The sequence below is a fragment of the Artibeus jamaicensis genome, unplaced genomic scaffold (genome assembly GCF_021234435.1).
Source record: "Artibeus jamaicensis isolate MK-2021 breed Jamaican fruit bat unplaced genomic scaffold, CSHL_Jam_final contig_354, whole genome shotgun sequence".
NCBI lineage: Eukaryota > Metazoa > Chordata > Mammalia > Chiroptera > Phyllostomidae > Artibeus > Artibeus jamaicensis.
The window spans coordinates 11759524-11776253 of NW_026521803.1; the positions used below are offsets into that span (position 1 = coordinate 11759524).

General features: G+C 36.2%; 1 protein-coding gene across 2 annotated transcripts in view; it reads right to left on the minus strand.

Annotated features, from left to right (window-relative positions):
- Positions 1-16730, minus strand: part of SS18 (SS18 subunit of BAF chromatin remodeling complex) — a 68761-nt gene that overhangs the window by 47837 nt on the left and 4194 nt on the right. For both annotated transcript variants that reach the window (XM_037127841.2, XM_037127842.2), the window contains exon 3: positions 11412-11496. In XM_037127841.2, the coding sequence (XP_036983736.2) occupies positions 11412-11496 (85 nt within the window). The remainder of the gene's footprint in view (positions 1-11411; positions 11497-16730) is intronic.

Genomic DNA, 16730 nt, shown 5'->3' on the forward strand with positions numbered 1-16730 from the left:
CTCCTATAAAACCTGATGAGCTAAAGTTTCATAACTAATCATTTTCCCACTTGTTTTCACAGCCTGATGATTCTCCAAATTTTCTAAGAAATTAGGAACCAAGCCCTGGCTGGTGTAGCTCAGTGGACTGAGTGAGGGCCTGCGAACCAGACAATCGCAGTTCGATTCCCAGTCAGGGCACATTCGTGGGTTGCAGGCCAGTTCCCAGCAGGGGCCAGTTCCCAGCAGAGGATGCACCAGAAGCAACCATACATTGATATTTCTCTCCCTCTCTCCTTCCCTTCCCCTCTAAAGATAAAGAAATAAAATCTTAAAAAAAAAAAAAGAAATTAGGAACCAAAATGATTCACCTACTAATGTTACTCTCCCCAGTTTTAGTAATAGGATACCTATTAAATCCAATCTTTCTGTTATGGAACAGCAAACACTCCCACTGCAACTCTAACATTAAACTACCTCAGCTCTGAAATACTATAATGATATTGTTAATCACCAAACAGTCACTCTAGACCCATAATCTAAAAAAAACAGAAAGTAAATGCCTTCTGCCCTGGCCAGGTGATTTGTTGGAAAGTCTTCCCAACACCAAAGGGTTGCTGGTTTGAATCCCTCAGTTTCCGGTCAGGGCACATACCGAGGTTGCAGATTCAATATCCACTCAGGGCATGTATAGGAGGCTATCAATTTCATATTGATGCTTCTCTCTTTGCCTCTGCTCCCCCCTCCCATTCTTCCACCCTCCCTTCCTAAAATCAGTAAATGTATCCTATATCCTATGGTGAAGATTTAAAAAAAAAAAGTAAGTATCTCCTTTCCAGATCATTGATGTTTCTCTCTTACATCAAAACTCCTCTTTCCCTCTGCTCCCCACCTTCCTCTCTTCCTCTCTCCCACTTCTTTCTCTCTAAAATCGATAAACATATCCTATATCCTCCGGTGAAGATTTTTTTTTTAAAGTAAATGCCTTCTTCCCAGATCAGAATTCTCTGGAATACATTTCCAAAATTTAAAAGCCAATCCACTCTGAAACATGGGGGAGATAAACTTTAAGCCCATTAACAACCAAGAAATACACTGGCTTAATCGTGATTGTATTTTTTATATTATTTTTATATCTATACCAATCTGGCTAAATTACAAAAGTAATGTGTAATCATTATAAAAACAAAAATAGGAACCATTGCTAAAAGCTTCATACGCAAACTTCAGAAAGTTCTTTAAAATTTGTATTTATTTTTTGAAAGTAGGATCATACTATTCTGTGATTTCTTTTATTCTGTCAGCATTATCAGTATCTAATTCAACCTCATTCAAAAATGTAGAATTCAACTGCATAAGCTATAGCAGTTTTTACCCACCCTCAAAACTGACACTTGTTCCTACTTTGTCTTTTCTAATATAAACAATGTTTTAAATTAATAGCCCTGTAAAATACTTTTCTGTACTTAATTCTATGCAAATTAAGAGTGAATTAAATAATTTTCAACATTTTGGCTCTTTTTATTTCTTACCTACACAGCAAAAATTCTTCTGCTCCTTAAAGAGGTGAGCTAGATACAATATTTTCAACTAATGACAAAGGGAGAACCCTTATGTTCCTTAGTACATTAAAAAGCTACTTTCACTGATTTAATAGTTCTGAGAAAAATTCAGATACATACATACATACATACAAACATACACACTAACATTTTTATTTCTCGCAGTAAGATGTATCCAATCTCTTTACATATCTGGACTCTAGATAGTCTTCTGAATTTCATATAATATGTATTCTCCAGCAAACAGTTAACATGACTTTTTATAGGACTCTGAAAGGACAAGATAGGCAACAATTCTGGCAAAATGCAACCTATAATATTGTATATCAATCTGGACATATGAGCCCCATAAATCAATTGTCTACACCACACAGGGTTACCTCCCTTGTGAAACTTTCCCTAACACTTAACTAATGACTTTTTCTACTACGTTTAAAGTGTACCTAGATGTACAGTGTTCTAAATGGCATGTGTCATACCATATGTTGAGATGTCTTTAATTTCATTTATAGAACTTACATTTTAATAAAATGTTATTAAACATTTTATTTTACATTTTTTAAGAAATTAAATCAACATCTTCTTTAGTTTTCCCCTTTTTCTCAACAAAGCCTTCCTCACCTCAAAATGAGACAAATAATTGATGCCTTAGTTTATACTACAGGATGAGGCAGAAGAAGTTCTACAGTTGTTCATATGGAAAATAATACGATAATTAATAAATAATAATGTAAGAATAAACTCTGTGTTTCACATACTCCCAGCTATAACCCTACTTTTGCTCACCCCTGTATTTATATTGGCTTCTATTTGCATAAAAAACAGGTAGAAGCCCTGGCTGGTGTGGCTCCATGGACTGAGCGCCAGCCAGAGAACCAAAGGGTCGCAGGATGGATTCCCAAGCAGGGCACATGCCCGAGCTGCAGGCTGGTCCGTGGTAAGGGGTGCACTACAGGCAACCACGCACTGTTTCTCTCCATCTCTTTCTCCCTCCCTTCCCCTCTCTCTAAAAATAAATAAATAAATCTTTTTAAAAATACAATTAAAAAATAAAGGTAGAAGATGGAAATGGTGGTATGTATGCCTTGTATTACTTTTTTGCAATTTTTAATGTTCTACCCATATCAAAATATTACCTATGCTAAAATTTAGGTTAAAAGTTATAAATGAAAAATATTTATAAATGAAATATATTTTGCTTATCTTTAAGATATTCCACAGCTCTAAGCATGTGCTCCTTCACTTAATTTAGATCATACCTGTAAACAGTAGATTCTACAGTATCAAATTTTAGTCACTAAAATACTTAACAGATGACCTGCCTTAACAGATGTCACTGAACCTGAAGACTAACCTGTTATCATTTTTCCTGGAGCTTGTATAATGAAAGGTTCATCAAGTGCCGCCCAAGGGTTGCTCAAAACATCAAGTGTCAGTGGTATCACCAAAAAATGCAATTTAGAAAATAAGAAATATGTAAAACTTACTATAAATCAATTGTTACTAATAGTATAGACTTTCTGTGTGCAGAACATTTACTAAACAAAAATTATCTTTCATAAATTTGAAGTTTAAGAAGTATATCTGGTTAAATTAGGGATTTTTAAAAATTTATACTCATAATAAATTAAGTGAAAGCCAGGTAAGAAATTCCAATCAGCTTTCAGGCTTCTTTTAAAATTAAGTGACATGCTTATACACTCAATCTTAATGAATGGCATCACTATCAGTCTGAATCCTGCTAGTCTTGCTTCAAACACTCCTGACTCTGATTTCTCCTTCCATTTATACTTTCCAACTGTACACTACCTTCCTCTTCAACACCATCAATACTTACTGAGTACCTCCTACATGCTGGAAACCATAACTTACATAATCTCCATAACATTATATAATTAGTATTATCTTTCTGATATTGTGAAAGTAGTTCATGGTACACAACATCTGATGAAGTTGATATTACAGGAATAAGAACCGTATTTTCCTGAAGTTTTGCATATCCTCAGAATATCACTAAATATTGCACTGAAAAATCATAAAAATACAAAGTCCTTAATTCCTAGCTGCATGGTAGAATCACCTCGGAAGCTTTTTAAAATGTGTAGTCAAAGTACAGAATCACTAGGCTATGTAACTATTAATGTTCTTTCCAGCTCTAAAGTTTCTAATTCTATATAAATAAATATTTCTAAACTGTAAGTCTTAAAATGAACTACCACAATACCAAGACTATTTTCTCAAGTTTCTCCCAAAGAAAAATTAAGTTAACAAATAAAAACTTTTGTGATTTAAACTGTCCTCATAATTCTTTCCTAAACTAATGGTGCCTAAAACTTCTTATATGATAAAACTTATAAAGAACTTATAAAACTCAAAACCAAAAGAAAAACAACCCAATAAAAAATGGACAAAGGACATAAATAGACATTTCTCTAACTAGAACTATAGATATCCAACAGACATATGAAAATATGCTCAACATCACTACTTATAAGAGAAATGCAAATTAAAACCACCATTTGGTATCACCTCACACCTGTCAGAATGGTTATGTGAATAAATCAACAAACAAGTGTTAGAAAGGATGTAGAGAAAAGAGACCACCCCACACACTGCTGGTGGGAATGCAGACTGGTAAAGCTACTGTGCAAAGAGGTATGGAGTTACCTCAAAAAATTAAAAATGGAATTAACTGCCTTACAACTCAGGAATTCCACTTCTGGGAACACATTCAAAGGAATCCAAAGCACTAATTTGAAAGGACATAAACACCCCTATGTTCACTGCAGCATTATTACAATAGCCAAGATTTGGAAGCAGCCGAAGTGTGCATCAATAGATGAGTAGATAGCGCTGGCTGGTGTAGCTCAGTGGATTGAGCGCGGGCCTGCGACCCAGACAATGACGGTTCGATTCCCAGTCAGGGCACATGCCAGGGTTGCAGGCTGGTTCCCTGCAGGCCAGTTCCCAGCAGGGGACACACAAAAGGCAACCATACATTGATGTTTCTCTCCCTCTCTCCTTCCCTTCCTCGCTAAAGATAAATTAAAAAAAATAGATGAGTAGATAAAAAAGCTGTGGTATATTTACACAATGGAATACTACTCCACTATAAAAAAATAAGAAAATCTTGCCTTTTGCAACAGCATGGATGGAACAAGAGAGCATTATGCTGAGTGAGATAAGCCAGTCAGAGAAAGACAAATACCATATGATCTCGCTCATATATGGAATCTAATGAACAAATTGAACCAAGAAGCAAAATAGAAATAGGCTTAGATAAAGACTGACAGCTCTCAGATAGGAGGGGAGTTGCAGGACTACAAGCAAAAGGTAAAGGGATTAAGAAAAAACCTCCTAGACACAGAAACAGTACGATTATCAGAGGGAAAGAGGGGTGGGAGGAGGCTGCAATAGAGAAAGATCAAAACCAAAAGCAGATCCTTTTAAAAGACCTGAAAAAAATATATGATAAATACCTGGCATGAGTATCAAAATATATTTTAAAAAGAGAAAGCACAGGGACTTCCGCCAAGATGGAGGTGTAGGTGGAACACTTGGTGTCCTCACACAACCAAATCTAAAAACAACAAAGTTTTAACAATAAACGCAACCAAACCACACAGAAAATCGAATACGGAGTCTGAAAATAACGAAACACTCAGCTAAACCGGTGAGAGGGGCGAAGCCAGTAGCTAAGCGAGTCAGGCAAAAAAGATCCCTCTCCCAGGCAGTGCACAGGCAGCCAAGGGCATGGATCCCAGGTCGGGGCTAGCTACAGGCAGAACCCAGGGAAGAGGCGCAGCTGGCTGTCTGCAGTAGGTTGCACATTTGCACACAGATAAACCAGTGAAGAGGCGAGCGTTGAGACAGATCTCACAGGCCCCAGCAGCGCAGGGTGGCAGGCTTGCACATTTGCGCTGGGATAAGCAGGCGGGGGCGAGTGGTGAGGTGGACTAGGCGAGGGGAGAGGACCGCCACTGCTCCCTCTCTGACCCCACCCCCACATACAGCGTCACAAACAAACCCACTAGGGCAGCCCCGCCCTGGTGAACAACTAAGACGCCTCTCCTCATACATAACAGGCGCGGACAGATCAAAATATGGCTCAAGAACAACTCAGAGCCCCAGAGCTGATAAATCTAAGCGATGAAGAAATAGCCAAACTTTCAGATGCACAGTTCAAAACACTGGTGATCAGAGTAATGGGGACTTCCGCCAAGATGGAGGCATAGGTGGATATGCCGTGCCTTCTCACACACCAAGTTTAGAGACAATTAAATATTAGCAACAGAAAACACAGCCAAAACACGGAAAATTGAACTTTTCGGAAGTCCGTTAACAACAAATTATTCAGCCTGACCAGTAAGGGGCGAAACCAGCGGCTGGTGAAGCGGGGTTGCACAGAAGGACTCGGTCAGCCGGACTCAGGAGCGGAATCCAGACGCGCGGAATCCAGGCGCAGGGTTGGACCTAGTGAGCGACCGAGGGAGCGACCAGGCGAGCGACCTCGGGGGAGACAGCGGGGGAGCGGTGCTGCGTGTTGACTATGGTCGCGCATTTGTGCGCAGGCGGACAGGCCAGGGAGTGGGCGGTTGGACCGGGGCCGCGTGGGTTCCCCGCGGCAAGCGGCAGTGGAGGGCGCCGCCATTTCCCTGCTCTGACCCCACCTCCACATACAGCGTCATAACCCAGCGACTCTGAGTGGCCCGGCCCAGGTGAACCACCCAAGGCGCAGATCCTCACCCAGCTGTGAGAAACAGCAGAGGGGGTTGCCATTTCCCCACTCTGACCACGCCCCCACATACAGCCTCAGAACCCAGTGACCTGGGAGTCCAAGGTGCCGCTTCTCACACTTAAAGGGCACGAACAGACCAAAAATGTCTTAAGAAGAGCTCAAAGCCCCAGAGCCCATAGATCTAAACAATGAAGAAATAGCAAAACTCTCAGACGCACAGTTTAAAACACTGGTCATCAGGATCCTCACAGAACTGGTTGATTATAGCCACTAATTAGACAAATATATGAAGGCAAAACTAATTGAAATGAATGCAATTGCACAGGACACCAACAGCAATGAAAAGGAAACTGGGACTCAAATCAATGGAGTGGACCAGAAGAAAGCAAATAATGGCCAAACAGAAAAGAGTGAAGAAACAAGAATTCAAAGAAATGAGGAAGAGTCTTAGGAACCTCCAGGACATCTTTAAACGCTCCAACATCCGAATTATAGGGGTACCAGAAGGGGGAAAGGCACAGCCACCAGTGGAAAACTTATTTGAACAAATAATAAGGGAGAACTTCCCCAATCTGGCAAAGGAAATAGACTTCCAGGAAATCCAGGAAGCTCAGAGAGTCCCAAAGAAGTTGAACCCAAGAAGGAACACACCAAGGCACATCATCATGATGTTAGCCAAGATTAAAATGAAGGACAGAATCCTAGAAGCAGCAAGAGATAAGGGGACAGTCACCTACAAAGGAGTTCCCATCAGACTGTCAGTGGATTACTCAAAAGAGACCTTACAGGCAAGAAGGGGCTGGAAAGAGATATTCCAAGTCATGAAATCCAAAGACCTACAACCAAGATTACTCTATCCAGCAAAGCTTTCATTTAGAATGGAAGGACAGAAAAAGTGCTTCTCAGATAAGATCAAATTCAAGGAGTTCATCATCACCAAGCCCTTATTATATGAAATGTTAAAGGGACTTATCTAAGAAAAAGAAGTTAAAGAAATATGAACAGTGAAAGGACAACAAACTCACAGTTATTAACAACCACACCTAAAACGAAAGCAAACTAAAAGGACAGCTAGATCAGGAGTGGAAACATAGAAATGAAGATCTCAAGGAGGGTTAGCAACAGGGGAGTGGGAGGAGGAGAAGGGGGGAGAAGGTACAGAAAATAAGTAGCATAGATAGTAGATAGAAAATAGAAGTGGGGGGGCAAGAATAGCATGGGAAATATAGAATCTAAAGGACTTGAGACACATGGTCATAAACTAAAGGGGGGTAATGGTGGGGATGGGGAGGTAGGGTGGAGGGGAATGAAAGGGGGAATAGAACAACTGTAACAGCATAATCAATAAATAAATTTAAAAAAAAACAAAAAAACACTGGTGATCAGGATGCTCACAGAACTGCTTGATTTTAGTCACAAATTAGAGAAACATATGAAGGCTAAACTAATTGAAATGAAGGGAAATGCACAGGAAACCGATTGTAATGGAAAGGAAACTGGGGCTCAAATCAAAGGAGCAGACTAGAAGGAGGAAAAAATGACCAAAGAGAAAAATATGAAGAAACAAGATTTCCAAAAAATGAGGAGAGGCTTAGGAACCTCCAGGACATCTTTAAACGCTCCAACATCCAAATTATAGGGGTACCAGAAGGGGAAGAGGAACAGCCACCGGTGGAAAGCTTATTTGAACAAATAATAAAGGAGAATTTCCCCAATCTGGCAAAGGAAATAGACTTCCAAGAAATCCAGGAAGCTCAGAGAGTCCCAAAGAAGTTGGACCCAAGAAGGAACACACCAAGGCACATCATTACATTAGCCAAAATTAAAATGAAGGAGAGAATCCTAGAAGCAGCAAGAGATAAGGGGACAGTCACCTACAAAGGAGTTCCCATCAGACTGTCAGTGGATTACTCAAAAGAGACCTTACAGGCAAGAAGGGGCTGGAAAGAGGTATTCCAAGTCATGAAAACCAAAGACCTACAACCAAGACTGCTCTATCCAGCAAAGTTTTCATTTAGAATGGAAGGACAGATAAAGTGCTTCTCAGATAAGATCAAATTCAAGGAGTTCATCGTCACCAAGCCCTTATTATATGAAATGTTAAAGGGACTTACCTAAGAAAAAGAAGATAAAAAAGATGGACAGTGAAAGGACAGCAAATTCACAGTTATTAAGAACCACATATAAAACAAAGGCAAACTAAGAGGACAGCTACATCAGGAGTGAACCATAGAAATGAAGATCACATGGAGGGTTAGCAACAGAGGAGTGGGAAAAGGAGAAGGGGGGAGAAGGTAGAGAAAATAAGAAGCACAGATGGTAGGTAGAAAATAGCAGGGAGGGCAAGAATAGTATGGGAAATATAGAATCTAAAGAACTTGAGACACGTAGTCATAAACTAAAGGGGGGGGAATGGTGGGGAAGAGGGTGTGCAGAGTGGAGGGGAATGAAGGGGGGAATAGAACAAATGTAATGGCATAATCAATAAAATTTTTTTAAAAAAAGAGTTTAGCCTTAACCAAAAAGCTTAAGCAATTAAAGCTGTAACTAAAGAGTTAAAGATTTTAGACTTAATTGACAGGCTTAAATGACTAATGCATGTGGAAGACTGTTATTCCAACACTGTATAGTTTTGAATAAAGACTTCTTTCCTTTATCACCAAAAAAAAAAAAAACAGGAATGTATTGTACTGGATGTCCTTTCAGAGAAGTAAGGCAAGAGAAAGAAATAAAAGGTATAAGGATTGGCAAGAAACAAAACCAATTATTCACAAATGATATGTTCATCAATATAGAAAAGTAAAAGTATCAACAGAAAAGTTATTAGAAATAAGAGTTGAACAACTCTGTGAAATTCAAAATCAACTGGATTTCCATGTAAACAGCAGAGAAAATAAACTTAAACCACAAAGACTTCACTTAATTGCTTCAAAACACATGAAGTACCTAGTAGCAGCAAGTCCAATGACAGTTGCACAAAGTCTCTGCAGGGAAAATCATAAAACTTCATTGGTGGATATTAAAGAACTAAATAAATGAAAATATAGACAATCATGATTTGACTCAATATTTTTTTACTTTTTTATTTATTAACCGAATTTTTTAGAGAGACAGAGACATGGATTTGTTGTTCCACTTATTTATGCATTCACTGAATGACTTTTGCGTGTTTCCTGAATGGAGAGCAAACCCACAACCTTGACCTATGGGGACAATGCTCTCATGAACTGAGTTTCCTGGCCAGAGAGAGAGAGAGAGAGAGAGAGACTCAATAATGTAGAAAGATCAATTCTCCCCAAACTGATTTAGAATTAATGCAATCTCAATGAAAATCACAATGGGATTGTGTTGGATATGCTGAAATTTAAGTGTATATAGAAACACAAAGCACCAATAGCCAAGTTAATCTGAAAAAAAAAAGGAATAAGAACTTCTGTAATACATATTAAGATTTATTATATTTATGATAAGTGTGACAGGATAGTGGAATTTATAAAAACAAACCAATGAAAAAGAATAGAGAGATCAGAAAGAGATATAAATGGATACCTGGTATTTGATATAGATGGCATGACAAAATAGAGAAAAGATACTTTTGTTTTTCTACTAGATATTGTTGGAATACAGAACTATCCAAATGAAAACAAATGAAATCAAACTTATTCTTCACATTATTAGCAAAAATAAACTCTACTTAGCTGGTAACCAAGTTGATGTCAATAATCACATGAAAATTATTTTGGATTCAAAACTAAATTTACTAATTATATATCCTTAATAGGACATATCTTAAGAAGCAGCATCATATTGTTAGTATTGATAGTATTATATTAAAATTATTTTTATATACAACAGTATATAGCAAATAAACAATTATAATAAAGTCACTAAGGCACTAAGTATGTCAGAGTAAGACAGAAGAGATACTACTACATAACATTAAAGCTAAGTAAAAACACAACTTCCCTGAAGAGCAAGTATCACTAATCCAGTATTTTATTTCTTTTTCTAAAAAATGTGTTTACTAGTACTGTCCACCAAAACACCTAAGCACGAATGAAAACCTAGTAATAAAGAATACCCCAAATGTACAAATTGTGGTCTCTAAATATCAATTCCCATTATAAAAGGGCTGATTGGAAAACTTAGCTTCAGCAGAACAGTTCTAGGACAAATAATATAATCAACATCATATATCTCTCAGATCCTGAAGGCAAAGACACTCCACAAGAATACTAGAATTGTATCAGAAGGACACAAGCCAAATCAAAAGGCTCCCACTGACCAAATATGAGACAACTTAAGTATCAAAGAATGACTGCAATAGATTTAAACGTATTAGATTTTCCATCCTCCTGATGTGGTACAAAAGGCAATACACAGCACCACCAAAGAAATAAAAAACTAAACCTAACTCTCATAAAGCCTCTAATTATTAGTTTATAGGAAATAAGAGATGGGATGGATAGAACATGTTAAAGGATCATAAGGATAAAATCAGCAAATCCAGAATGTGAGAAATTCTACAAAATGTATAACCCAGTTTCTTCAACAAATAAATGGAGAACAGAAAAGGTAAGCTGATACAGATTGAAAGCGACTTAAGACATCAATCAATATAACATGAGGTCTTTGGATTCTGTAGCAATCATTAAAACATTTACATTTTTTCCATATAATTAGTAAAGACTGAAAAGAGTCTGGGTATTATAAGACATTAAGAAATTTTGGTTCATTTTGTTGGGTAGGATGACAGTAATTATCTGACAAAGATGCATACTACAGTATTTATAGGTAAACATAAGATATCAGGGATTTGCTTTGAAATACTGCAGATTTATTCATAAATTATTTATACAATTAAAGATTAAACCAAATAGGTAGATTGACAGGTGTGTGGGGGAATAGATATGACATCCTCTGGGAAGGGATCAATTCTAGGTGAATTAATTCAAATTAAATATGAAGGCAAAACATTAAACATTTTAAGATCATATAGGTAAATAGCTTCATGTTCTCAGCAGGGGTTGGGATTTACTAAACAAATCTCAAAGACCATTAAACAAAAATGTGTTATGCCATACATGAGTCTATAAAGATTGTCTACTTCACAGTATTTTAAAAGTACTTACTGCTGGTAAAAGAGACTGCATATTTTGATTAGAATCTGCTATTGTAGCAAGGTAGACCAAGTTTGTATGCAACATCTGCTGATACCTATTAAAATAAAACAAGTATCAATATTGAAAAATAATTCTGTTCCTATCAGCTTAAATACAAACAGTATTATAATAATTTCCTGAGACTAAGAAAAGATTTATGTTACCTCAACATCAACAGCATTTCATTTTTTTCCTAGTTCCTCTGCAAAATAATCCCACTTTCTACATTAAAAGATGATGATAAACTCAGAAGTGTTACCATGCACTAAATATTGTTATGGTTAGTTTTATGCGTGTATATGTCATTTAATGCTCAAACCAACACCTTTATTATGTTCTTATTTTCAACATCATACAGATGAGAAAACAGTTTTAGAAAGGATAGTACCTTGTACAAGATTACAGTTTAGTGAATTCAGTAACTTGAGATATGGCCTGACTCCACATATAGTACACATGCTTTTCTAAGAGGTCTAGAATGAATTCAATGAAACTTATTGTGCTTATTCCCTTCCCACTGCCATTTTCATGTTGTCAAAAACCCCAAGCCCAAGAACAGTCGACATGCTCTGCTAAAATGCAGAAACGAGGTGGGAACCACACTTTTTATTCCTTCCCACTCTTGTAGCCATGATCAACAATTTATAAAATTTAAAGAATTTTAAACACTTTTAAAAATACAGCAGATTCTCATTACTGGAGAGAAATGGTTAAACACATTTATAGTGCTCTTGCTTATGAATCAGCTTCGCTAAATTTCTCTCTATAATTGTTTGAATTTATTAATTTGAGAGAGAGAGACAACACTGATTTGTTATTCCAGTTACTGACACCTTCACTGGTTGATTCATGCATGTGCCCTGACTGGAGAGGAAACCCACGACCTCAGCGCAGAGATGATGCTCCGAACTACTGAGATATCCAGCCAGAGACTCTTCATAATTTCAAAAACTAACTAAGACTAAACCATATTAAAATTAGTAGTGATCCAATTACTAGTGTTTGTAAACCCTCAAGATACAAACTTATATCCTATATCAAACTGTTCAGCTGTTTTAGAATTTTGTTTACTGAGAAATATTAACTACAAATTAATGCAAATAAGTCCATTTTGTTCAGCCAAATAAAGTATTCTAATATAGATCTCAGATGAAGTAATTTTCTAAAACATACTCCATAAAAGGAATCTGAGTAAATTCTTTCTTTTTTAAAAGATTTTATTTTATTTTTAGAGAGGGGGTAAGGGAGAGAGAAAGAGAAAGAGAAAGAAAGAGAAAGAGAAAGAAAGAGAAAGAGAAAGAGAAAGAAAGAGAAAGAGAAAGAAAGAGAAAGAGAAAGAGAAAAAGAAACAAACATCAATGTGTGGCTGCCTCTCACATGCCCCCCAACTGGGAATCTGGCCTGCAACCCAGGCATATGCCCTGATCAGGAATTGAATCAGCAACCTTTTGGTCCACAGGCAGGCGCTCAATCCACTGAGCCACACCAGCTGGGCAAGGGTAAATTCTTTGCTGCATTATTCTTTTCCAATTAGAAATAACTGATTTCACTGCTTTTTTCTTAATGGGGGAAAAACGTTGTATCGCACTACTAGTGAGCACCTTAAAGCTTCCTCACTAATAAAGTTATGCTTTTTGTTTATTTTTCCAGATTTATTCCAGTATAACTGATATACAAAGAACCACACATAATTGTACATTACTGTACAATTATCACCTGTGGTGCTTATAGTATGCATCTATTAAGACAATGAATGGGTGTTTCAAATTACATATACATATATAAAATATGCTAGAGATGGAGGAAATAATAGTACACCAACACCATTAAGGATTACTTTTATAGTGAACACAGTTATTATAACAGGTAATAACTGTACATTATTGTGTACAATTTGATGAGTTTGGACATAGGCAAATACCAGTGATACCATCATCACAATCAAAGTATCAATAATAGACATTCAACACTTCCCAAAGTTCCCTTGTTTCCCTTTGGTTTTCTTTTGGCTTTATAAAAACTTTATGCTCTTAATGGTCCTCCTATTTACACTATATTGTTGCTCAATCAGAATGTGACATGTTGTTATGGTGACCCTTATATAAATAAGGACCAAGAATTATTATATTATCCTGATTTACTCATAACGGTTAATTATGCTGCCAAAATTCTTCAAACAGCACTAACAGGCAGCAGTAGCTGAAACTACTTCATTATTCTATAGAGATTGCAAATAAAATTTAAGATATGGGGTTCCACAATCTTGCCATTTTTCAAAAACCAGCCAGCTATTTTTAGTAAGAACATAAAACCCATTTCAACATCTATTCCTTCAAGTTTTATTTTCTTCTCTGAGTATAAGTATGGTTGCAACATACTCAGATATGAAATCTGCTGACCATTCTATCAAAAATAAAAATCCAAACCTAATAAAAGACTATGTTTACTCATGACACTTCAAGAAAAAAATTTAGTCATGCTAATTAGTACTTAGTAAGTCAATATTAAAATACTGTTAAATCTTATTTGTCATGCTCTTAAGGCTTCATTTGTAAAATAATGGTTAAAGTTGATCTCAAAGCTCCTTATGGTTCTAAACATCTACAATTACAGCATTTTGTATTGAGTACTTTAATTTTAAGACATTTCCCCAACCATCTATTTTAAGTTTGAAATTTTAAGCTTACAATTTTAAAGATAAAAAGAACCCTAAACATCTTCCTCCTACACTGTACAATCGTTAATATTTTGCCATGTCTTATTCCATCCAACCATACTCACCAACATACACATGTACGCAAGCACACACACATTTTTCCCAAAACTGTTTGAGTCAGTTACAGACATAATATCTCATTACTACTAATTCTTCAGTGTCAATTTCCCAAAAACAAAGGTATATCCTATATAACCACTGTACAACCACTATAAAGAGGAAATTACTACTGATTCAGTATTACCACCTAATCCATAGAACCCACTTAGATTTCTCCAATTGTCCCAAAAGCACCAAATCTTTTTACCTAATGTAAGGCAGTAGGTAAAAATGATCATTTTTAACTGGTCTTTTCTAACTGCAGTGGGTTGTATTTTGTGCCAATCTGTTATTTTAACAGCATTCAAATAAGTTTATCTAAGGCTCAAAAATGAACATCAATAAAAATATTGTATACTCATACTTTGTAAGTTTGTTTGTGTGTCACCTAAAAAGATTTGCAAATATGCTAGAAAAATATGGCTTCAGCCAAGACTGCTGAAATGATAATAAAAAGTAGATTCTCCTACAAATATGAAAAAAACATTTTCCTGAGAAACTTTTTGTTTTTTCTGTAAATAATATTACATTTGTCACTGAAACAGTTTACTTTATTAATGTGTATGGTTGGTTATTTCTAAAATAGTCTCCATCAATAAAATAAAATCGAGTATATAAGCCAAGAGCAGATACAAAACATATTCAACATTTTGTTTGATGATTCCAAAATACCCATCACTATTAACCTATTATTAAATGAGAGGTAGTTAGTTCACTTCCCGAAGATTACACAAGAGCAACTATATCACCTTGAATAAGATAAAATAACTACTATTAAATTTATTGATATAATTTAAAAATGAATCCAAAATCAATTTCATTAAAAAAGAAACTACCTAGAAGCTATGATGACTGTGTTTTTAAAACAACAGAAATACAATTTACAGAATAAAAGTCACCTTCCTAAGTAGGGATTTAAAACCACATTCCTTTATATTATGAAGAGAAATTTCTTGCTTGATAACTATTGATAGTACACTCTAAAATAGTTGCCCTCATTCTAAAATAGAAAAGAGATATTTATATTTAAGCAAACAAATAGATTGATTTAGAAAACACTCAAACCAAACATCACAAAAGACCAATCTTCGTTTTCATGTTATCAGAACTTAAAAGGGAAGACTGTGCCTATGAGCCCCACAATTGATTCACTGACTCATATGAATGTAGTATGTGAGTGTATGCACATGTATATGCAGATAAGGATATATAGTGCAATATATAAAAAGATGTCACCACCTGGCTGGTGTAGCTCAGTGGATTGAGCAAGGGCCTGTGAACCAAAGGATCACGGTTCAATTCCCAGTCAGGGCACATGCCTGGGTTGCAGGCCAGTTCCCAGCAGGGGACTCACGAGAGGCAACCATACATTGATATTTCTCTCCCTCTCTCCTTCCCTTCCCCTCTAAAGATAAATAAATAAGAAAAGAAAAGTGTCAAAAAATAACAGAGACACATCACAAACACAATTGAGGGGCTACCAGTAGCCAACATCAGAAATAATTTCAGAAAGAAAATATAGAGTAACAGATTATAACCTATGGAATACAGTAAAAACCCCTAAGTCCATTCAAATATAAATGAATGAATGAAAGAATGAATGGGAGCAAGGGATGGAAAATTTCTTCCTTACAGTAGAATTCCAAATAAATGTGGAAAAAATGGTGGATTTAGTCACCATTTGGCAACCACCATGGAAATAACTGTTTCAGTTAAGAATCACTGGTGGATACTAACATTAATATAAGAGAAAGTGTGATAAGAAACAGCATATGTGTGTCTCAAGGTAGTTCCCCAACAAGATAACTAAAAATTTATAAAGCAAAAACAGCAACTTTACAAGAGAAACTGGCAGGCACCACCTTAACTTAGTGACCAAAGTTTTCACAAACACTGGGACAAATACCAAGACAAATCGTATGGCGATCTGAGGCTATCTCAGAATGCACTAAGGACACAGCATCACGTATGTGACACTCCTGCCAAAAGTGCACAATATAAATCTAATCAAGAGGAGATACCTCTCAAATCCAAAACAAGAGACATTCCACAAAATTACTGCTCTATACTCAACATCATCAGCAGTATCATTAAAGATAACAGAAACAGTAAGGATCAGTTCCAGATGAAAATATATTCAAGACCCATGAAAACTAAATGCATTATCTAATATACCTGAGAGCAGACCAGTAAGACCCCTAAAAAGACATACGTGCCCCAATGTGATGGTGAGAATAAAATATTCTAGAGCTATGTCGTTTAAACAGTAGCCACTAACTAAGCACAATGAAATGTGACTAGTCCAAAAGATTGTTAGTATTAAAGATGCATAAAAGAACGTAATAAAAGAATGAAACAAAAGAATGTAAACTATCTCATTAATACATTTTATATTGATTATATACTGAAGTGATATTATATTAAAAATAATGAGTTAAATAAAATACATTATTAAAATTCATTTCTCCTGCCCT